This window comes from Perca flavescens, chromosome 22, assembly GCF_004354835.1.
Source record: "Perca flavescens isolate YP-PL-M2 chromosome 22, PFLA_1.0, whole genome shotgun sequence".
Lineage (NCBI taxonomy): Eukaryota > Metazoa > Chordata > Actinopteri > Perciformes > Percidae > Perca > Perca flavescens.
Genome location: NC_041352.1, coordinates 17,587,262 through 17,609,390, shown reverse-complemented (window position 1 = coordinate 17,609,390; position 22,129 = coordinate 17,587,262). Strand labels below are relative to the sequence as shown.

Below are 22,129 nucleotides of genomic sequence, written 5' to 3'. Positions count from 1 at the left end.
AAATAATGGTGTCTCAGAATTTTTTTTTTTTATTATTTTTTTTTTGAATTAAATAAATATAATAAAACACAGGGCTGTATCGTTGAGGACACATACAGATATAGTCAGTTTATTGTATAAAAAATTAAGTTGTTAATACAAATATTACATCAACACGCATTTACAATATATGTTTCTTATAATGTATTAATAGAGGATATTAATTGATACTATTGTGGCCCCTGTAGAGGAAAATTGGTACTCTGCAACATTATTCTAATAGCTATGTTGATGTAAAATTGTCTACATGGTAAAACTGAACACACTTTAAATGAAATATGACATAGATACAAAGTGACTGTAACAAAAAAAAGATTTATAAATTGATCTTTATGCTCTTCCAGAGTTTTGAAAGTAAATCTTTTGAATGAACACACACACACACACACACACACATCAATCCAAATGCAGCTATACAAGATGCATTGTTTCAGAAGGCTTCAGCCACAACACTTTCCAACTTCTCCTCTTCTGCAGTAATGGCCACAGTAAAATGTTTTTTGAAATACTGCATTTCTATATTTCCTGATTCGTGTGCCAGTGCTATTCCTGAATATGTGTTTTGTTGTCCTGAGTCTCCAAACACAGCCATGGCCGTCACCCTGAGAAGCCAGCAGAAAATGAACACCACATATCAATATTACACATAGAATTTCACTCAATATCATCAATCCTCCCTCACGTCTGTCTGGTGTTACCTGTCAGAATCCATCCTTTCGGTGACCACAGGCTCACTGTCATTTTTCAGCAGGTCCCATATGTGGAGGTTAGAGGCTGCATCGAGCACACAAAATACTGTTGGTCTGGTTTGGGTCCACTGCAGTGAAACCACTGGTTCACCAGCTGTACTGTTCTTCCACTCTGCCACAGGCTGCTCATGACTGACTGCATGCAGCCTGATGCTGCCATCCCCACAACCCACCTGGAATAAGGACAGGGAAACATCATATAGTATATTATTGTTTTAGCTTATCTCTTATATTTAGTATATTTATATGATGTTCTTATTAGCAAAGCATTTGTTGCAATAGCAAAACAGTTAACTAAAATTGCAATCTCTGGAATGAATTATAATCAAAGCACCCTGAAAAATAAGAGCAGTTTCCATTCTTTTGTGCACAACATTAAAGCATTGCAGGCCACTGATGTGTAACCACTGCCCCTGTTCTTTATCATTTTCATGGAGGCAAAAAAAAAAAATGATTTTCTAATTTGGGGGGAAAACAAACAAACAACAAAAGTCACTTTTATGTAAAAATAAAAATAAAAAGAACTCTCACCAAGAACAAGTGTTGCCTGAAGGGAGAGAAGTGGATTGAGGTGACATCAACAGGTCGGACTCCGGCCTCCTGAAACCTGTAAAACTTCGGTGGAGCCTTCAAACCGTGACTTGTTTCATGATTGACCAGACCCTGACAGAAATTATACACTATTAAAAATGACACAGAACAAGTGTAGGGCATTGGGATGGTAATATTTTCCAAATCTCTTAAGAGGGTTAATTTGAATGATACTGTGGCAGGCAAGATAATGCTCACCATATTGGTGCAGATAAAGAAATGATTGGAGTCCGTTGGATGGAATTTGAAATGAAGTGTCTGTAACGGCCCTGTTTTCGCTGCATCTCGTGGCGATACCCTGAGAGACAGACAGACCAAGAGAGGGGGAAATAAGCCAAACTGGATGTCAAAGACCACCACATTCATCAAAACATAACACCTCATCACATTCACACTGCACATATTTGACCGTGGATATGTTCCCATCAAATGTTAAGGCGACAAAAACAACAGCCCACAGTACTTAACAAACAAGATCGTATGACCATGACAGAGCAGCTGTTTTCCACTGGGCAAAAGGGTATTTTGAGCCTATTGGTTGTCAGTGACGGATGATCACAAGCTATTTATCAATCTCACCTCTCAGCAGTGAGGAGTTGGGAGCTGTGAAGTAACTTTACTTTGCCGCCCGGCCTAAGCCCTGCATGAGAGAACGAGAGAGAGAGAGAGAGAAATAGATACACTTTATTTAGTAGATCTTTGTTGTTTTCATTTTGGTTTTTATTTCACACTTCTGTTTCCCATGCCAATAAAGCCCCTTTGAATTGAATTGAATTGAATTTAATTGAGAGAGAGAGAGAGAGAGAGAGAGAGAGAGAGAGAGAGAGAGAAGAGAGAGAAGAGAGAGAGAGAGAGAGAGAGAGAGAGAGAGAGAGAGACTGAAGCTGGTCCACATGTGTGAGAAAGACGAGTATGTCCGTGGAAAAAGAGGGAGTGCTGTAAAACGTGACTGCCTTACCTAGATCGGTTGGAGAGCCTGCCTCGTTGGCTTTTGGGAGTTCCACTACCACCTAAAGGACACAGAGGAAATCATGCAAGTCCATCATCAGTCCATAACTTTGCTGTTTGCGTAGAGCGAGTTGAGAGTTTTCAAAGTCGCCCTGTCCACTGGTTTTTAACACACTTAATATCTGTACATGAACAAATGGACAGACAAAAAGTGCCATTCTGAGCCTGATACAGAAGAAAGTTGATATTTGTGCTGAATGGATTGTATCACTCCTACTAATATTCTTTGTCTTACTTTATTTAGGTTATAATCATGTTGACAGTTTCAAAACTACAGTTCTTATAATTTTGCCGAATGTAAACAGGAAGGATAATGTTGCCATGAAGTCAATGAGTCAGCTCTGGGCTACAACTTTTTTTATTTTTTTTTTTTTTGGGGGAATTGACTCCCCCCCCCCCCCCACACACACACACACACACACACACTTCAACTCTCCCGCCACAGTTTGAAAACCTCTGGTGTAGAAAATATATGTAGGATTTACTTTGTTTCCCAACTTACCCAGAAATTTAAAACCCCAATTTCATCCAGAGAAGCCAACTGGAATGACAATCCTGCCGACTCTGGATTATGAAACAGAATAGCCATTAAACATAAAGCCAACTGTGAATGGCAGAAACATATGGCATATTTATAACGATGTACAAGATCTTCAATCAATGTGTTAACCATTCCTATACCATTTCATACCTTCCTCAGATGCCAAAAGTGGGACCTCTGGCCTCAGCCCCCCTGCTACAGTGGAGGGGACAACTTCTACAGACGTCACAGATGAGAAATGGCCTGAACCGGCCATCACTGCATCTGTGTTGACAAGGTGAAGAAAGAGAGGATGTCAGCACACACTGAATGAACCCCACTGCTATGTGAGAAAACAGCCTTGGGAATTTAAGTGAGAGAAAGGGAATCATCTTATAGTACAGTAAATAAGAATGTTTGTCACTTATTGCCTGCTGACTTTTATTTTCTTGCAGTGCAAAAAGTGAAATGCACAACAACAAAGATGACCGAGTGAAATATCAAGGGGCTTTATACTCGCAAAATAAAGACAGACAAAAAAAGCTCGGAAAACATATGCTTGGTGTAAGGTTGCACGGAATTAGCATGGCCAATGACATGGTATATTTACAGGCATGAAAAGCATTGATTTCAAGATAGGATTGATATTTTGCACACACTGCACAAAAATGTACAGCCTTCTTTTCCTTTCTAAAACAATTATATTTACATACATATTTGTTATAGTGTCTTTTACATATTTTTAATTGCAAATTTCTATTCTATATTTATGTTGTTGGCTGTTGCAGTACTTTGCGTTTATACTCTTTTTATGTTTATTGTATGTACCAAACACACCAAGGCCAATTCCATGCAAGTGAAAATTACGTTGGCAATACATCTCATCCTGCTTCTGATTCCCGCAAAAACGCCTAATAGTAATATTACTTGTTCTTGCAAAAACTGGCTGAAAAATTCCCACTGCTATTGCTCAAGACATCTGACTGTATGTAAAATTCATGTGGACCTTAAATGAATAAGTTATTTTTTTTTGTGATAATTCTGTCTATCTATTTTTGCTGTTTATCCAGGATTTTTTGTTATATACTGATGGCAAGTACTGCCAAAAATATTTTACATACTTTGGCCAGTAGGACTGTAAGGTATTAAATTGCATTCTACTGTATGTGATATTAAAAATGTTAACTTGGCGGACCCTGCAAAACCTGGGGAAAATCACACCTTCTTTATATAATAACAACATTTTAGGTATAGTGGAACAGAGAAGAAAGTAAAAAGAAAAGTCAAAAAACACAGGAAAATTACAATATGGGCATGAGTGAAATTGTTAAATTTTTGGGAAAATCTCTGTTTCAAACTCTGTAGCACAAACAGGAATTCATCCGTGGTATTATCGTCTCAACCAGCCGTTGTCCTTGTATTAAAAAGGAATTGAGGTCTAAATTGTAACATACCAGTGGAGAAGGTAGGCTGTCGGAAAGTCCACTCATCCTCCCCTATCTTCAAACTGTAATGGTCACTAGTGTGCTCCCTCAGGTCCCACAGCAACACAGAGCCAACTGATGTGCCTGCAAACACCAATATGGCCTTTCCAGGGCTGAAGCAACAACACTGCACCTGCAGCAGTGAGCATTAAAAGGAGTTCCTGTCAGTGGCAGTGTGTAGTGGGGCAGTGTGTAGACATGTTTGTGGACGTTAGAGGTGAGGTGACTTTGGTTCCTTTACTAGTTATTGGCAGATTTTTGCTTTCAGGCCCAAAAAAAAATGGTTTTGGTGCATTGTAAGACAATCCTTTTTGAGATAATCATATAATGAAATATCTAGAATTACAATGCCATTTTGATTGTAATTGTTATTAATATCAGAGAACAAGCAGAGCAACAAGGTCTGATGATTAATGTTTAGTGTGTAGAAGTTATTGAATCTGAGCAAATAAATACTAACCTTGCTCATATGTCACTAAACAAACAACTGAAAAAAAGAACTTGAAAATGTCACCTCAGATTCGTAAACAAGGACTTTTTGAGGTCTGGATGGCTCCCAAATGTTCCAGATGCAGATAATGGTGCAGCTGTCGAGACGCACAGCACTGGGCTTCGTTGTAGGGCTGTGGACTGACATCATGGTGTGCCTCTGGACCTGAGAGAAGTGCACCAGGCTGATGCGGCGACCTGCAATTTACGATCAAAAATGTCCTAAACTGTGGGAAGAGCTGCCGGAGTGGTGTAATCACACACATGTATACAGCATATTGTGATCAGTTGGTATCCAAAAGGTACAACTAACAGATACAATACTAATGAGAACACAGTGGTTTTGCAGTACAATTAGTGTAAGAACAAAATGAATTTCTCTGATTGTTGTGCATATATTACCATAAAGAAAAGGCAACTTAGTGTTGAGCTGTAAACTTCCATCGCTGAAAGACAGTGTGTCTGTCTGAGACCTCAGCTTGCTCAGGGATTTTCTCTCAGCCCGATCCTCTTCCAACAGCACAACCATGACCTTGATTCAGTCACAAATGATAACAAACGTTAGTTTTGGCCACAAAACAACTTAACTTAAGTGCTGGACAATATATCGATATTATATCAATATCGTGATATGAGACTAGATATCGTCTTAGATTTTGGATATCGTAATATTGTGATATGACATAAGTGTTGTCTTTTCCTGGTTTTAAAGGCTGCATCACAGTAAAGTGATGTACTTTTCTGAACTTACCAGACTGTTCTATTATTTGCCTTTTCCCCACTTAGACATTATGTCCACATTACTGATGATTATTTATCTAAAATCTAAGTGTGAATAAGTTTTGTCAGAGCACCAATTGTCAACCCTAGAATATTGCCACAATATCGATATTGAAGTATATTTGGTCAAGAATATCGTGATATCTGATTTTCTCCATAGCGCCCAGCCCTACTTAACTTAAAAAAATAAGCGTTACATTTTTAAAACTGTGTATGAGAGATAACCTGAGAGGCGGAGCGCAAAAACGCTGTCAGACGCCGTGAATCAAAGTTCATTTCACTTTTGTGTCGTGCTTCCTGAGAGAGGTTTGGATCTGTCAAAAAAATAAAAAATAAAAATACAAATAAAACACCATTATTGAACTCTACATGTAAACACTGACTTCATCTGAGAAAAATCATTTTAGCAGGCTTTTCCTTACCCCCACAGGCTCCATTGTGCTCTGGAGGATGCTGCGTCCACTTCTCACACACCTCTATCTCCTCTGTCTGGATGTCCCTGTCTATATTATCCTCATTACACTGAACATATGCCTGACAAGGAAGAAGTTATTTAGACATAGGCTATAGCTATTGTGTATAGGAAACATTGAATTTTTTCTTTTTGGCTTCTTTTATTATTTGGTTACATGTATCTGTGTAAAGTAAAAGAGAACAAATACTGACCTGCTTAGTGTTCGCAGTTCCAAAGGTTCTGATATACATGTCATATTCATTAACAGGTGGCAGATCCAACAACGACACTGTCATTGAGAAATCCAGATCAATTAAGCGAAGAAGCTCTGTACTGCGTTTCCTGTAGTCAGAAAAAAAAAACACATTGAGGGTGCAATTAAAGAAACACATAGATGATAAACCCTTGTTTAAGATTCCAAGACAAAAGTGCCTCAAATCATAAAAAGGAAGTCATCATGAGTATTCAATCATATTACAAGCCAATTAACGTGAACATGTTTGTTGCAAGTTCACTTACTTCTGTTTTGTGGCAACTTTCTTGCTGACTTCACGCTGCTTTGCGGCCACAAAGTCGATAAACTTCCCACGTGGGGAGGCTCTACTCTGGCTGTTTTCAGACCCTATTAACAGAGCAGCAAAGATGCATTAGATCCACTCTAATTCAGATCAGACATGAAGAAACAAATCTGGGTCCACTGTAACATGCAATAACATCTCATTCTTTAGTTAAAACATGTTTTGGATTGATAAGACAGACAGACAGACAGACAAGACAACTGTACCTCCGGACCATTTAGGCCTTTCTTCCTCCTTTTTGCTCGGAATTTGTCTGGACTGAGCTGTTCCGACTCTTTCGTTCTCTTCATCCATGGCTCTCTGAATTGCTTCGATTTCCTTTCTCTTTTGTTCTGTTAGTTCCTCCCTCTCTTCACCCACCTCTGGAGGCTGTGGCTCCTCCTCGTCCTCATCTTCATTTGCGCTCTCATCCATCTCCTCAAAATCCTCCTCATAATCCTTCAAACAGAGAAATCCCATCATTTATTACATACAAGATGTTTAACGCTAAGAAATAAAGATGCTATGAGCACAAACTTTGTAATAATGAAAATGGATGCACTCGTAAAAGCGTCTGAATACTCACCAGTTTCTTTAATCGATTACAGCAAGCAAAAGTAACACAAAATAGAAGTAAATGAATGTTTAGAAAAAAAAAAAAAAAACATGATGGGAAAACTTAGAAACAACAGAATTTGGTTTTACAGTATGTAGCCTATTTCATAACTTAAAGGCTGTCTTATTACCTCAAAGTCATCTTCATATTCCTCGTCAGCCAAATCTTCATCATTGGCAACCTGCAAACGTTGCACAAAGTAGAAAATATCTTAAACACTTAAAAAAAGATGCAGAAATTCTTTGGGATGATGCAGCACTAAAGTGAAACTGAAGCTAAAAGTAGTGCAGAAGAAAAGGAGTTCATAGCATGCAGTACAGACAGCATATGGCTCACTAACCAAACAATAAAACACCAATTCACCTGCCATCAGTTCATTTTTTCAGTTTCAGCTCATAACTTCTAACAAGCAGCTGCAGCTTGAGCTGAAATGTGGTTTGCTTTCATGCAAGCAACCGAAATGTAGCTGTGAGATTATACTGTTTATGTTTCAGCCAGTTATCAATGAGAAAAAACACACGGCTAAACTAAAAACAAAATGCACAGCAAAGTAACCAAGCATCTTACAGGCTCCTCTGTTTCTCCTAGATCGTTCACACCAGCTGTCTGGTGCTCAGATACCTTTGCTACATCCTGGATCATAAAAATGACACATGGAGGGAAAAAGCCATCATTAGGGAACCATAAAGAGAAAATGGTTACAGTATAGGCAATATATGGCCATACAAACCTCAGTTTTAGTCTCATGCTTATGACTTTTGTCAGATGCTGCTTTCTTGGAGTTGGTCCCATCTCTGTGGTGATTTCTTTCTGGTTTCCCCTCCTCTCTGTGCCTTCTTTCTTTGTGTTTGTCCCGTTCTGCTCGATCTCTGTCACCCCCATGATGCTTGACCTCTTTACCTGACCCCTTCAAGTCTCGATACTCCCTGGATTCGCTGTCATGCTTCCGCTTTTCATCCTAGAGAAAAGCAAAAATCCACACCAGTAAAACGATTGTGATCAAAGGAACTACATTTACTCATACAAGTCACAAGTGAAATGCTCTACAGTTGTGGGAAATAGACAAATTAATGAATCGATTCAAAGTGCAAAATTGTGATGAATATTACTGCATGTATCTTACATATCCTCTCTCTTTGGGTCTCATTTCTTTCTCCTCTCCATGTCTTCTCTGTTCTTCTTTGTGCTCTGAAATCGGAAATTTCCCCATACAGAAGTTATAATCCTGTAAATATGGCAGGTTATGCGTGCATACTGCTGTGGCCTTACCTCTTTCCTCCTTCACTTCCAAATGCTTTCTGTCTTCATGTCTCTCTCGTCTTTCTTTGTCATTCCTCTTGCCTTCATATTCATCTTTGGGTCGCTCTCTCTCTCGATGCCGATCTCTCTTCTCTCTTTCATGCTTTTCCATTCGATCTCTTTCTCCATCTCCACTTTCCTTGTGTCTCCGTCTCTCCCTCTCAGTCCTGTGCTCTCTGGTCCGTTCTTCTCTCCGTCTCTCCTTGTCTCTCTCTTCCCTCCTTTTGTCCTTGCCCTCCTCATTGCCTTTTTCTCTATCCCTTTCCCTCTCTTTATCTCTATGTCGGTCCTTGTCCCTCTCCTTTTCATGCTCCCTTTCTTTCCTCTTGTAATCATCATCGTACCTCTTTCCATCTACCAACTTGTCTCTTTCCCTTCTCTTCTCCCTATCCCTGTCATCTCTGCTATCCCTTTCCTTTACGCCTCTCCTATCCAGAGAGACCTCTTTCCGTCGATCTGCATATCTGTCTTTTTTGTCTTCATCTCTTCTCTCCCTTGTACTATCCCTGGGCTTGTCTCTCTCTCGTCTGGACTCCTTCTCTGGGTCTCTGCGGCGTCTCTCTATAGATTCACCAGCACGGTGCTTTCTCTCATTGTCATCTCGCTTCTTGACATAGTCATCACCTATTCCTTCCTCCTAAAAAATAAGGAAATAAAACCATTTGTATTATTTCCATGTAATGTTGTCTACTGATATAAATCGAGATTGAATCACCACCTTGTGCAATGCTTTCCTAAACTCTCAAAAACTTACCTTGATGTGTCTTCTCAGGTCTGCTGGTCTCCATGTGTCTTCCTTGGTTATTTTCTAAATAAATAAATGTTTTATGTTCACTGGATGATCATATCAACGTTTATTCATAGACAACATCAACATATGTTTATGATAGCAAACCAAATCCATGCCAATCAGCATGACAACTTTCATTTCCTAACTGACTAACGTTTGATAACTACCACGGCGTTCATGGTGATATTCTACTGAGAAATAATTCTCTATCTTTAGTCCGCATACGGTAAGTTAAACGGTAAACAGCACTTACCTTGTCACTATGCATGTTCTCTTATGTTTTTATTGTTGAAGTCTTTCAAACGCCAAAAATCAACTCATATTTTTGTAATGACGCCGCCATGATGGTAAATCTCTTATGCGCAAGCGTAGTTTGTCGAAACCATGGAGAACGCGTCACTTCAGCTTGACAACAGGCTTGGTAATCAACAGCAGAGCAATCACTGGGATCAACAGCAGTTGCCATGCCAACGGTCAATAACTTTATAACTAAATGTGTTTAAAAAAAACGTATTAAAAATTAAATGTGGTTGTTTAAACGAGTATAATGATTGATACTACTAATACATCTGGTGCTGCTAGATGTGTTTGGGTTGATTTAGTTTAGATGGCTGTCGTCTGTTGATCGATTTCTCTGTGCTCGTCATTATACACCCGTCCGTGTCTTGGCCTTAACGGCTCTTGCATTTGATAGCAAGGTAACTTAAAGCTAGCTACTTGTTTGAAATACAGCCAATTCCACATGTTAAGTTCTGCTAAGAATAGCTAGCTATTTGACAAGTTCTTCGTCGTTACCGAAGTACAATTGCTCATTACCAGCTGTGTTTACCGCTAATGAGCAGCAGATGGCGGTGTTCTTTTCTTTTTAGGGCAGCACTGACAGCATGATCCCTGTGCGTTTTTGGAAATGAGCATTTAACCTGTGTGGAGGCAGAGCGAGTAGAGCTGTGGACTGGACCACAAAAATGCTGAATGCATTCCCAAGCTTTTAGTCGTTGCGGAAACTAAAGTGGTCAATGCCAACGATTCCCCCGAAGGCCATGGGCTGGTGTGCAGGTGAGCCGACGTGAGAACTGGCTCCCGAAAGGAACCGCTTCGCACATGGGGGCCGTGTCACCCAACCTTATTCGCATTTAACTGTTTAAAGACGGACTCCGGAGCACAGAGCCATGTCTAGAGACAGCATGACAGATAAACGAGGAGCCCAGTTGCCTAAGGAGAATGGACATATCGAGCCGAGCCCCGCGCAGCCCAGCGCCAACTTTCCCCATCCTTCAGTGGGGAACATACCCGATGATATCCCGGTGTCCTCGAACAGCGAGTTGACACAGACCTGGGCTCACGTTGCTAAAACGTTTGTTCTGATTTTCCCTATTTACGCATTGGGCTATTTTGAGTTCAGTTTCAGCTGGCTGTTGATTGGACTTGTTATCTTCTTCTGGTGGAGGAGAATCACTGGAGGGAAGCACAGCCGACTGAGCCGAGCTCTTGCTTTCTTTGAGCAAGAGGAGAATATCAACCAGGGTCTTGCGAGCTCTGATTTACCACCATGGGTAAGACACAATGTGAAATACCGTTGGTGAAATAATGTACACAGTCGTTTATCCTACTTGAGCTGTTTCTCTGAAGAGCATGTGGTATTTTTTGTGAACAATATTTTTGAGTTTCCAGGAAGAAACAATCAGCTGACAAAAGCACGAGGAGCAGAGTTGAGCTGTAAAGCTGCGATGAAGCAGCTGTCCACCCAGCAGTGACATTAGACTGAGTCCCAGTCTAAATACAGCAGGGTACAATGGTAAACCAGACACCACGCTGGAAGGGAAACATGTCAACAGGGTCCCTGTTATTTTGGGATTCACACTGCTATCTCTCTTGCGGTAGTTCACTCTATTACTGCAACACGTTATCTTGGCAACATTGTTAGATAGCACTGGGATTCTTTACTTTCTCTTTGTCATGGTTAACAGTTTGGTGTTTAGGGTTTCGGTGAAACTCTCCTGAAACCTCCCCAAAGACCCTCAGCAGCCCCAGTATAATCAACAAGATGACATAGGTTGCATTTAATCAAGTAGCACCGAAACACAAAAAAACAACTTGGCTGATATTTCAGAGATAAATATGTGAAGAATAACTGCAGGCCCTGTTTTCCTCTCAAAATGAATATCTAATGTTTTGCAGCGCAACTCATTTTTTTCACATAGCCATATGTTATGTGACTTCTGTCCAGCACTTGCCCTGAAAGAGTTTGTAAGACACCATGTAATCCTTTTTTTTAATTGCTGTCTGGAGGGAGCTGGATTATAGCATCAGGGGGAAACATCTCAAAGTAAATGGCTTGGCCTCTTTTTGGGGTGTTATAATAAGGTAATGCATTTAGGTTTTTCTAAAAAAAAACAATTATTCTGATAAAACTTACCTCAAAAGGCTGAGCCACAGGGCCATTACGACAAAGGTGGTGTGGTATTACAAATGAAATGGTATTATGCAAATACTGAATCAATTGGGCTCTTTGGTTCAGTATTTAGTCACATCCAATTCCTACAATGCCAAGACTTAAAGATAGGCTGCCACAGTATGCAGAAACAGGGAAGGGAAAAAGCTGATAATAATAACATATTTTCACAATTTCAATAATTATTATTTTCACTTCATGCAGAACTCTGAACCTAACTTACCCAGGCTACAGCTAGCTGACATGTGTCAGACATGGCTGTAAATGACTCTCACCAAAGCCAAATAACCTTCACCTCATTTAGATTATCTTGATGTGAGAGTATAATGGACCCGTTTGAAAATAATCATACCCATTTAGGTTTGAAACAGTTTCGCCGACTTTGAAGGCATGTTTAATGTGGTCGACACCTACTTGTTTGGCTGGATGTGCAGTTTCAGTTGATACCAGAACCTGTAGCTCAAAAAACGATCTCATGGGAGCTTGTCAAACGCAGACTTTTCTTTTTAAACAATTATTTTTTAGGGGTGCCAGGATCAAAAAAGAACTAACATTGCCCCTATGCTCAGTGTAGCCTAATTTTTTGGGATCAGTAAAAAGCGTATTCTGCTGACACATGGCTGAGGAGGCATCAAGTCTTTTAAATGAGGGTGGAGGAGCTTGATGGGATATAGCAACAGCATCCCACTGAGGAAAAAGGCATTATTGAATGGCCTCAGCCCCCCCATCCCCCCATGCCTTAAGTCTGTGGTTTATAAGAAACTGCAAGACAAGCACTACATGTATCTCTGGTAGGGCTGGGTATGCTGCGATATGGAGAAAATCAAATATCACAATATTTTTGACCAAATACCTCGATATCGGTACCGCAACGATATTGTAGTGTTGACTATTGGTGCTTTCACAAAATATTTACACAATGAGATTTTTGATAAATAATCATCAGTAATGTGGATATAATGACTAAGTGGGTAAAGGCAAATAATAGAACAGTCTGGTAAGTTCAGAAAATGACATCACTTTACTGTAATGCAGTTAAAAACCAGGAAAAGACACAACTTATGTCATATCACGATATTACGATATCCAAAATCTAAGATGATATCTAGTCTCATATCACGATATCGATATAATATCGATATATTGCCCAGCTCTAATCTCTGGTCATACTTGGTGAGGCTGTGCATCACAGGAAATCACATTACACCTTCCAGGGCTTTACAGCAATTGATTGGCATCCCCCAGACTGACAAGCTGAGCGCATATCAATGCATATATACAGCCATGCCATCAGGGTTGGAGACTTTCACCAGTTATATTGTAGCTCCTAAATCTTTGCTATTGCCAGTTTCTCCCCACTAGGCAGATGTGAGTCTTCATATACATGGCACTGCTTTCACAGTGGAGTGCCCCTATTTACAAACTCCTACTGCTAAAGAGCACTCCTTGTACCAGTTTACACCCTCAGCTGTATTCGCCCAGGGTGAGTCATTGGCTGGCTGGTGTAGCAGCTACTTACACTAAAAGCAACGAAATGGATCTTTGTTTAGTATCACAAGGAAATAAATTTTGCACACTGTCAGTGTGCACATGGCTGGTGTATTTATTAATTTATGACGTTTTGATCTGCTTCGTCAGGTATTTCGCAAGCATCACAACAGTTCCATATATACAGTGGGGGAAATAAGTATTTGACCCCTTGCTGATTTTGCAGGTTTGCCCACTTACAAAGAATGCAAAAATCTACAATTTTAATCATATGTACATTCTAACAGTGAAAGACAGAATCCCAAAGAAAATTCCAGAAAATCACATCATATGAATTTATTAAAATTGATAACCATCTGATGAGGAAAAACAAGTATTTGACCCCCTGGACAAACACCATGTTAATATTTTGTAGAAAAGCCATTATTGGCCAGCACAGATGTCAAACGGTTTTTATAGTTGGTGACAAGGTTTGTGCACATTTCGGCAGGGATGTTGGCCCCTCCTCCTGCAGACAGCCTCCAAATCATTCAGGTTCCGAGGTTGTCGCCTGGCAACTCGAATTTTAAGCTCCCTCCAAAGATTTTCAATCGGATTCAGGTCTGGAGACTGGCTAGGCCACTCCAGGACCTTGATGTGCTTCTTCTTCAGCCACTCTTTTGTTGCTTTGGCGGTGTGCTTAGGGTCGTTGTCGTGCTGAAACACCCATCCTCGACCCATCTTCAGCTCTCTCACTGAGGGAAGGAGATGTCGGTCCAGAATTCCACGATACATGGCCCCGTCCATCCTCCCTCAATACGATGGAGTTGTCCCGTCCCCTTGGCTGAAAAGCACCCCCAAAGCATGATGTTGCCACCACCATGCTTGACGGTGGGGATGGTGTTCTTTGGGTTGTACTCGGTGTTCTTTGCCCTCCAAACACGACGAGTTGAGTTGAGGCCAAAAAGTTCTATTTTGGTCTCATCTGACCACATCACCTTCTTCCAGGCCTCTTCTGAGTCGTCCAGGTGGTGAATGGCGAACTTCATGCAGGCCTGTACATGTTTCTTCTTGAGCAGGGGGACCTTGTGTGCGCTGCAGGATTTCAATCCATGACGGCGTAGTGTGTTACCAACCGTTTCTTTTGTAACTGTGGTCCCAGCTGCCTTCAGTTGATTCATCAGTTTCCCCCCTTGTGGTTTTGGGATGATTCCTCACCGTTCGCATGATCAGGGACACCCCACGAGGCAAGATCTTGTGTGGAGGCCCAGACCGAGGGAGGTTGGCGGTGGTGTGGTGCTTCTTCCATTTCCTGATAACTGCACCGACAGTTGATCTTTTCTCTCCAAGTTGCTTTCCGATTCTCTTGTAGCCCATCCCAGCCTTGTGCAGATCAACAATCTTGTCCCTGATGTCCGTAGAAAGCTCTTTCGTCTTGCCCATGGTAGTGATGTTGGATGCTGGTTGTTTGGGTGTTCACAGGTGTCTTTTATACAGGTAACGAGGTGAGGCAGGTATATTTGATGTAGATAATTGGTTCGGATTGGGGCTGTGTCTTAAAGAAAGACTAACTGGCTTGTAGGAGCCAGAATACTTGCTGTTTGTCCAGGGGGTCAAATACTTGTTTTTCCTCATCAGATGGTTATCAATTTTAATAAATTCATATGATGTGATTTTCTGGAATTTTCTTTGGGATTCTGTCTTTCACTGTTAGAATGTACATATGATTAAAATTGTAGATTTTTGCATTCTTTGTAAGTGGGCAAACCTGCAAAATCAGCAAGGGGTCAAATACTTATTTCCCCCACTGTATACATCGATGCTGACTAACTTATCCAATCAGAGGGCTACAGAATGAATGAATGAAACACCTTGAGCAGACACACACTTCTTTAAAACAACATATTCCATAAAATGTTTAGAAAACAGTCAGAAAATGTAAGTAAATAAGGGCAAAATTGCCACTATTCATCTTCAATCTTACAATTTAATCATACATGAAATACTGCTATGGAATGTTCTGTGTAAGATACAATTACACATGTCATACAAAGAGCGTTATAGAACATTACCAGCAGTAAATATACAGAGTCATCTTTATTGAAGTTGTGCTTTGATCTGATGCATATTTCACAATTCTTTTGTGCAGAGATTTTTCCAATTTTCTAATAATTCAGTTTGCTGATAGCTGTGTTGTTTAGAGTGTCTTAGATGCACTTCTGTCAGTGTGACGTATGAGCAAGTACAAGTTGGCATTATGTCTCTAAAATCAGTAGGACATACTTTATTCTTTATTTGGATCCCCATTAGCTTCCACAAAGTGGTCGCTAGTCTTTCTGGGGTCCACACAGAAAGCGGCAGCAATTAAAACAAAGATAAGACAGCGATATCAATAAAACAGTGAATAAATTAAACCACGCCATATTAAACAAACAATAGTAACCGATAGTAATCAACAAGCACACATATTATATGTCAGCTGAATCAAATAGTTTGTCTATTGTATTTCTGAATGTACTTTTCTACTTTTTCAAGATACAGATATCATCATTAACTATATAATGTCTAATTAACAACAAGTTTGTATTTCAAGTTTGTTTCCAGGTCCTGATTACTTTCCAGACCTCTTTATTTTAGGCAGTTTGAACTGACACAAACACGCTTTCAAGACTTAAACCCCAATTACTTTTCAGTTTTACGATAACAAAGCAGCAAGCTGAATAATTAAGATGCTTTATTTATTCCCACTTTTTGCTGCACATCTCGGTTTTATCATCCAGCACTTAAACTGTCCCATTTGGTGTATCATCCATTACTTCACCTATATTTCCTGTATAAGGTCACTGTGTCAGGTGTAATAATGAAGCCTTTTCAGCATCTCCTGCAGATAATTATTATTATTTCCAGCTCATAACAAAAATATAGGCCTACATCTGTCATATTAACTAGAAATTTCTATTCCCTGGCTTCCTGCTCTTGGCACTGCTTTATCCACACTTTGACATAAATGCTGGATAAGCACTTTTGTTGCCTCCATTAGGAATAGTGCTGTCCCTTGTAGCTGTCACACTGCATGTCATATCTCACCAGCACTCCAGCCAGAAGCATCACTTTATCAAACTATTGAGAAATAAACACTTTCAATTCAGAGTGATGGACAGGCAGGGCTGTTTATCTGGTATTTATAAGGGTGGTGTGTGCATTGCTGCACACCTTTGTGCACGTATTCCAGACACTTCCGTTACCTCGTGTTAAATCAATGCTCAATCTACTTTGGTCTTTAAATAAGATTAGTCAAACTGCAGCTCAGTCTCACAACTTGATTGTATTGTGGAGATCTATGGAGGTCTGGAGACTGGTTGATATTGGATTTATTTTGAAATGTAGTAACATTACAAAGCACAGTATTAAAGTCCTAATTCTATTTTCTAATTATCTGTAAATTCAATAGTATTGGGCAAATAACATGGCAATAATGCACTTTGCTCACACTTCAAATGTGAAGAAAAAAGTAGGTTTTAAGGTCTGCACTCATGTCAGTCATTTTTACAACACCCAACACTTAAAAAGATGATAATGAAAAACAATGCATTCTTTATGGATAAAATGAAGGTTCCAATGACGTTTGCTTGAGTGTTTTGAAACAAAAATGTCTTCCTTGTCCCTTCATTTAAACCCACTCTGCCCTCTCTTCTTTGTATTGTTTTTGTAATGATGGCATATTCACAGTGAATTGCTGCAGCAATGTAGAATGCTAGGTTTGTTGAGATATTTGGAATGACAAAAATGGGACATCTTCAAACTTTAATCTAAATTTGTGAAATTTGGGTTACGAAAGATTAATTTTGCTCTTGGAATTTGCAGTAGTAATGTGACACTGAAATGGAAGAGGTGAAGGCTTTGCACACGGTCCTTTGCAAACATGTAATAATTTATCCAAGCTTTTGGTTTTCATCAGGGCAATTCTTCACCTTTGTATTAGGTATTACTGTAAGTGGAGGCTTTTTAAACTAAAAACGTTTTAGTGCAAGCCTTGCCTTTAAAATGTTTTGCATTATCAGCCTTATTGAAACCAACATAGACTAGAGATTATCTGCTCTCTTTTCTCCATCGTAGGTCCACTTCCCAGATGTAGAGCGAGTGGAGTGGCTGAACAAGGTAAAGAATTAAGCGGCTGTCGCTTGAATTTGTCTGCTTGAGTAAAGCCCTCCTTTTTACCTTTTATTGAGTAAATGGGATGTCTGTCGCTCTTCTGCTCTCTCCTCTTCCCACTGGGGCTGTGAATGTTTCCACACTGTACACTGCCGCACATTTGACATGCAGCCATGTTTCTGCAGCGCTGTGAAATGCATTAACCCTTGTGAATCCCCATGGCAACGACCTGGATGTAAATTGTAAAGCACTCATGACTACACATTATAAATGATCTAGATGCTGACATCAGAATTGAATTTGCTAGTGTCCCTGCTTTGATGTTTGTTGAGTCTGACAAGGTTCAACTTAAATAGAACTGCATTTTGAATATTTTAAAGTAACTATATCATTCACAGTGTCAAAGAGCTTCCTGTATGAGGTAGCAAGAATACATAAAGGCAGTGAAGTTGATGTAGTGACATTAATATCCCACAGTCTTGCACATGCACACGCCCTTTAAAATAATTATATGATGGAAAAGGGCAAAATTCTTTAGTTTGTCCCAACAAGGCTACTATGATTTATCTTTAAGTTCAGTCTTCTCTTTCTGTATCCTCTCAGACAGTGAAACAGATGTGGCCGTACATCTGCCAGTTGGTGGAGAAATTGTTCCACGAGACGATCGAGCCGGCGGTGAAGGAGTCGAACGCCCACCTCAGCACCTTCTGCTTTAGCAAGATCGACTTGGGAGAGAAAGTGAGCACCTCTTAGTGTTCCTGCATGGTTCTAAGACTGATCACGTGTTGTTACAGCAGTGACAACACGGACTACTGGCAGCAGGTGCCGTTGGGACAGCTGGTGAGGGTGTGTGGGTGCTTGAACGTGAACATGCATGCACGTCGCTACCACGTGTGCTTGTTTCATAAATAGTTTCCATGTGGGGGTCAGGAGAGGGGTCGACCTTGTGCTAACTGTGTGGGGGTTTGGAGGAGTGGAAGTGTTGGTGCAGTGTTGATGGACTGGAGTGGTGCAGTGGTCATAATGGTTCCCTCTCTTGCAATGTAGCCCCTGAGGATCAACGGGGTCAAGGTTTACACAGAAAATGTAGACAAGCGACAGATCATCATGGACCTACAGATCAGGTGAGCCCACCAGATCCCTGTTTCAATCATTATTTTATTATGTTATTATATTGCCTCTAAGCGTCTGTCTGATTTTGGTTTAGAATGTTTTCCACAATTTCCATAAGACCTTATATAACATTGTCAGACTCATGACGGGTAGTTAAAAAAAAAAAGGATCCAAATTGGTGAAGCAAATTTTTTATTCCACGTATGCTTCCTTGTCAAAACCTGATGCCTTTATTACCCACAATGCAACTCGACCGTTTTGACGGTTTGGTCCAAAATCCGGGGGTGCAATGCTAGTAACGACTAATGTGACACCATTTCAGGTAATTTGTCAGATTTTGCACATCTCCCCCTAGAACCACAAAAGGCTTTTTACAACTTTTTCTTTTACATACCCAGTCGTACTCCTCAAAAAACATCAAAAAAGTCCACCTTTTCTTTGTTGATCTAAGAGAAATAGAAAATTTCAGAAATACATCAGAAGAGAAACCAGTGTGTCCATTTACTGTGCTGCCAGACAAACTCATATTGTTTTAATAAAGAAGCACACAGCGCAGGTAATTTTTCACACAACTGCAGAGCACAGTAAAGTTGGTTGCTGATACTGTACGTTTGGGGTATGCAGCTTGTTACCTGCAGCTCAGTCTTGTTCCATTACTTCCTGGAATATTTACAACACCTACACACCTTACAAACACCTTTGGTATGCATTAGTAACTGACATGGTAATAGAAACATGAACATTAAACAATGAGGTTGATATTTAATTAAAAACAGCAATGGTGGATTACATGCGACAATGATCGTAACTTGAATCCAGCGTATGAATGGGGGACTCTGCCACTAACAACAAAAAATACCACAAGATTTGCTAGAAAACATGCCTACCACAAAAACATACCAAAGAACCCTTGTACAGGATTTTTATCATACATATATTTTGTGTTTTTGTCCCTCAGCTTTGTTGGCAACACCGAGATTGACGTAGACATCAAACGCTACTACTGCAAAGCCGGCATAAAGAGCATCCAGGCAAGGAAATTCATTTTTGTCTGATTTGTATCACATCCTCACAGAGGTACTTTCCTCTGGCATTAGTCTTGGCCTCGACAAAGGTTGTCAGAAAAGGAACATTAAGCGGATATAAATTGGATATGAGCGGCACAGTGACTTCAGGTAAAGGTCTGTCCTGTCGGCTCTAATTTGAGAGGCTTTTTCAGTAGTGAAGAAACCGCAGCTTTGAATTTAGTACAGCACATAAAAATGATGCTGAAGAAGGACAGGAGCTTTTCTCTTTTCACTAGAGATGGTCCGATACCATTTTTTGCTTCCCGATACCGATTCCGATACCTGAACTTGCGTATCGTCATATATTTTATTATATTTTAACAACTGTATACTAATATCCCTGTATGGATGTGATATGATGTTTAACAGCTGTATACTACTATCCCTGTATGGATGTGATATGATGTATAACAGCTGTATACTACTATCCCTGTATGGATGTGATATGATGTATAACAGCTGTATACTACTATCCCCGTATGGATGTGATATGATGTATAACAGCTGTATACTACTATCCCTGTATGGATGTGATATGATGTATAACAGCTGTATACTACTATCCCCGTATGGATGTGATATTATTTCTATCTTTGTTGTCTGTCTGGCTCAGGTTAAACTTTTTGTAAAACATGAACAAACACAAACAATGAATGTCGTACAACTTTCTTTTATTCTCCAGTTTGACAGTCGGTTATAACGGAAAAAGAACATAAATAAACTACTTTAACGTAGATTTTCTTTAGGGCTTTATTACGTGGTATCGGATCGGTGCATAAACTCCAGTACTTCCCGATACCGATACCAGCGTTTTAGGCAGTATCGGAGCCGATACGGATACTGGTATTGGTATCGGAACATCTCTACTTTTCACTAGACAATATTTCTTATTATTTCTGTGCAGTGGCATCTATTAAATTTCTGCATGTATAAAGATTTCCGCATACGCTGGTATGAAAGCACAAATTACTCATGTGTACTGTGTACTCAATGATGGGGCTGTCATGTAATGATGAAGCAAACAACAACTACAATAAAATAAGCATGGTGTGCATTTGTAAACAACCATTATGAAATGCTTTACGACATCGGTTCCTAACATTTTTTAACTTGATACCCCTTTTAAAAAAAGCACTGCCTACTTGCACGTTTGTTACAAGCATCATGTCGAAATGATGCCAACAGTTGAACCAAAGAGTCATTTTCTCCTCTGCCATTGTTAGAGGCCTCTAGAGGTAAAAACTATCTAGTATTTCCAAAGAAAAAATAGTTCTGCAACATTGTTTTATTTATTTATTCCATCCTATCCTATTTTATGAATTCTAAGACCACTTAGGTGGTTCTGAAGTTGGGGACTACTCTGTAGAACTATTAAAGATAATCAAATAAAAGGTTTTACTGTAGAAGTTAACTTTGAATTACTGTAAAAGATTATAATTATCTTACTAGAGTCCCACTTATAAATGTATGTAATAAACATACTTTTTTTTTAACAAATAACACATTTACATAATGTATTATAATGTGTAATAGTAATGTGTATATAACCTTACAACTCATATCTCCCTCCCTGCTCTCTGTAGTGCCTGACTACATAAGTGTGTTTGTGTGTTTTGTTGTTCGTGTATGTCCTTGACCCTTTTCTGTTGCTGCAGTGTAACATAGCAGGCAGAGAAACAATCAGTGTGTGCCTCTTGGAGACTGAGTGCTGTTAGGTCTGTCCCCAGGAGACATTTGTTACTCGCTGCCCTCATTATGTAGCTCAGGGAGACCTACATATCTCCTCAGCTCATTATCAGCCACTGATACATCAGTCCCCATCACTCCTTGAGCTGGTTTAAATTACACAGAGCAGGTGCGTTTGACTCAATAACGCTTACATTACTGCGGCTTTGTGACAAGAGGGGTCTTGGCCTTTTAATATTTATTTACAGTAATATCAGCCTGTCGTGTGTTCCCACTACTATGATGGATGTCCAATCCTCACAGCTACTGTACATTAAAAGCCTGTTAAACCTTCAAATAAATCACATTCTCTGATTGATTTCCAATTGTAGTCATTTTTTTTGACAGATAAGTCAATACTCTGAAACTTCAGAAATTATTTTTGTACGAATTCCTGCATTTAAAATTAGGTTTGACCTTTTACCGCTTAGAAATTCAAGGATACACATGTAATTTGGGTTTGCCAGCTGACTCTCCATGTCATTTCTAAGAAGCTGATTTAATCTCACAAAATTACTTAATGAAGTGAAGTCTTAAAATGAATGCGATGGCATTTACTTCAAAGAACTGCATACAAACACTCATAGAGCTTTATTAGTTTTGGTTTCAAAAGTGTTATTAGTATTGGGTTCACTGGTGTAATTGCTCTTTCAATAAGATTTTATTGCTATCCATGCTGAAAGTATTGCCTCAAAACAAATAGACTGGTGCTAGAATTTAAACATCCTCTCTTCTCCAGTGTGGATTAGAACGGCTATGTGGTGTCCACATGACATG

The 22,129-nt window shown here is 39.7% G+C and overlaps 2 protein-coding genes across 7 annotated transcripts in view; one reads left to right on the top strand and one right to left on the bottom strand.

Annotated features, from left to right (window-relative positions):
* Positions 1-82: 82 nt before the first annotated feature.
* dync2i1 (dynein 2 intermediate chain 1) lies at positions 83-9,749 on the bottom strand. 4 transcript variants are annotated; one of them, XM_028569186.1, is made up of 24 exons: positions 9,630-9,749; positions 9,341-9,394; positions 8,557-9,223; positions 8,411-8,475; positions 8,018-8,245; positions 7,855-7,920; positions 7,418-7,468; positions 7,258-7,263; positions 6,899-7,130; positions 6,634-6,736; positions 6,327-6,456; positions 6,083-6,194; positions 5,886-5,974; positions 5,283-5,412; positions 4,906-5,078; positions 4,362-4,524; positions 3,079-3,192; positions 2,890-2,951; positions 2,338-2,389; positions 1,959-2,019; positions 1,578-1,677; positions 1,320-1,451; positions 738-961; positions 83-641 (listed from the first exon to the last, which is right to left on the bottom strand). In XM_028569186.1, the coding sequence occupies exons 1-24, from the start codon at positions 9,642-9,644 to the stop codon at positions 470-472; spliced, it is 3,201 nt and encodes a 1,066-aa protein (XP_028424987.1). In that variant the 5' UTR covers positions 9,645-9,749; the 3' UTR covers positions 83-469. The 4 variants fall into 4 exon arrangements, with proteins under 4 accessions (XP_028424987.1, XP_028424988.1, XP_028424989.1 ...); XM_028569187.1 differs by lacking the exon at positions 7,258-7,263; XM_028569188.1 differs by lacking the exon at positions 7,855-7,920.
* Positions 9,750-10,009: 260 nt separating this feature from the next.
* Positions 10,010-22,129, top strand: part of esyt2b (extended synaptotagmin-like protein 2b) — a 35,221-nt gene continuing 23,101 nt past the window's right edge. For all 3 annotated transcript variants that reach the window (XM_028569668.1, XM_028569667.1, XM_028569666.1), the window contains exons 1-5: positions 10,010-10,929; positions 17,412-17,453; positions 18,051-18,185; positions 18,495-18,571; positions 19,519-19,591. In XM_028569668.1, the coding sequence (XP_028425469.1) occupies positions 10,546-10,929; positions 17,412-17,453; positions 18,051-18,185; positions 18,495-18,571; positions 19,519-19,591 (711 nt within the window). In that variant the 5' untranslated portion in view covers positions 10,010-10,545. The remainder of the gene's footprint in view (positions 10,930-17,411; positions 17,454-18,050; positions 18,186-18,494; positions 18,572-19,518; positions 19,592-22,129) is intronic.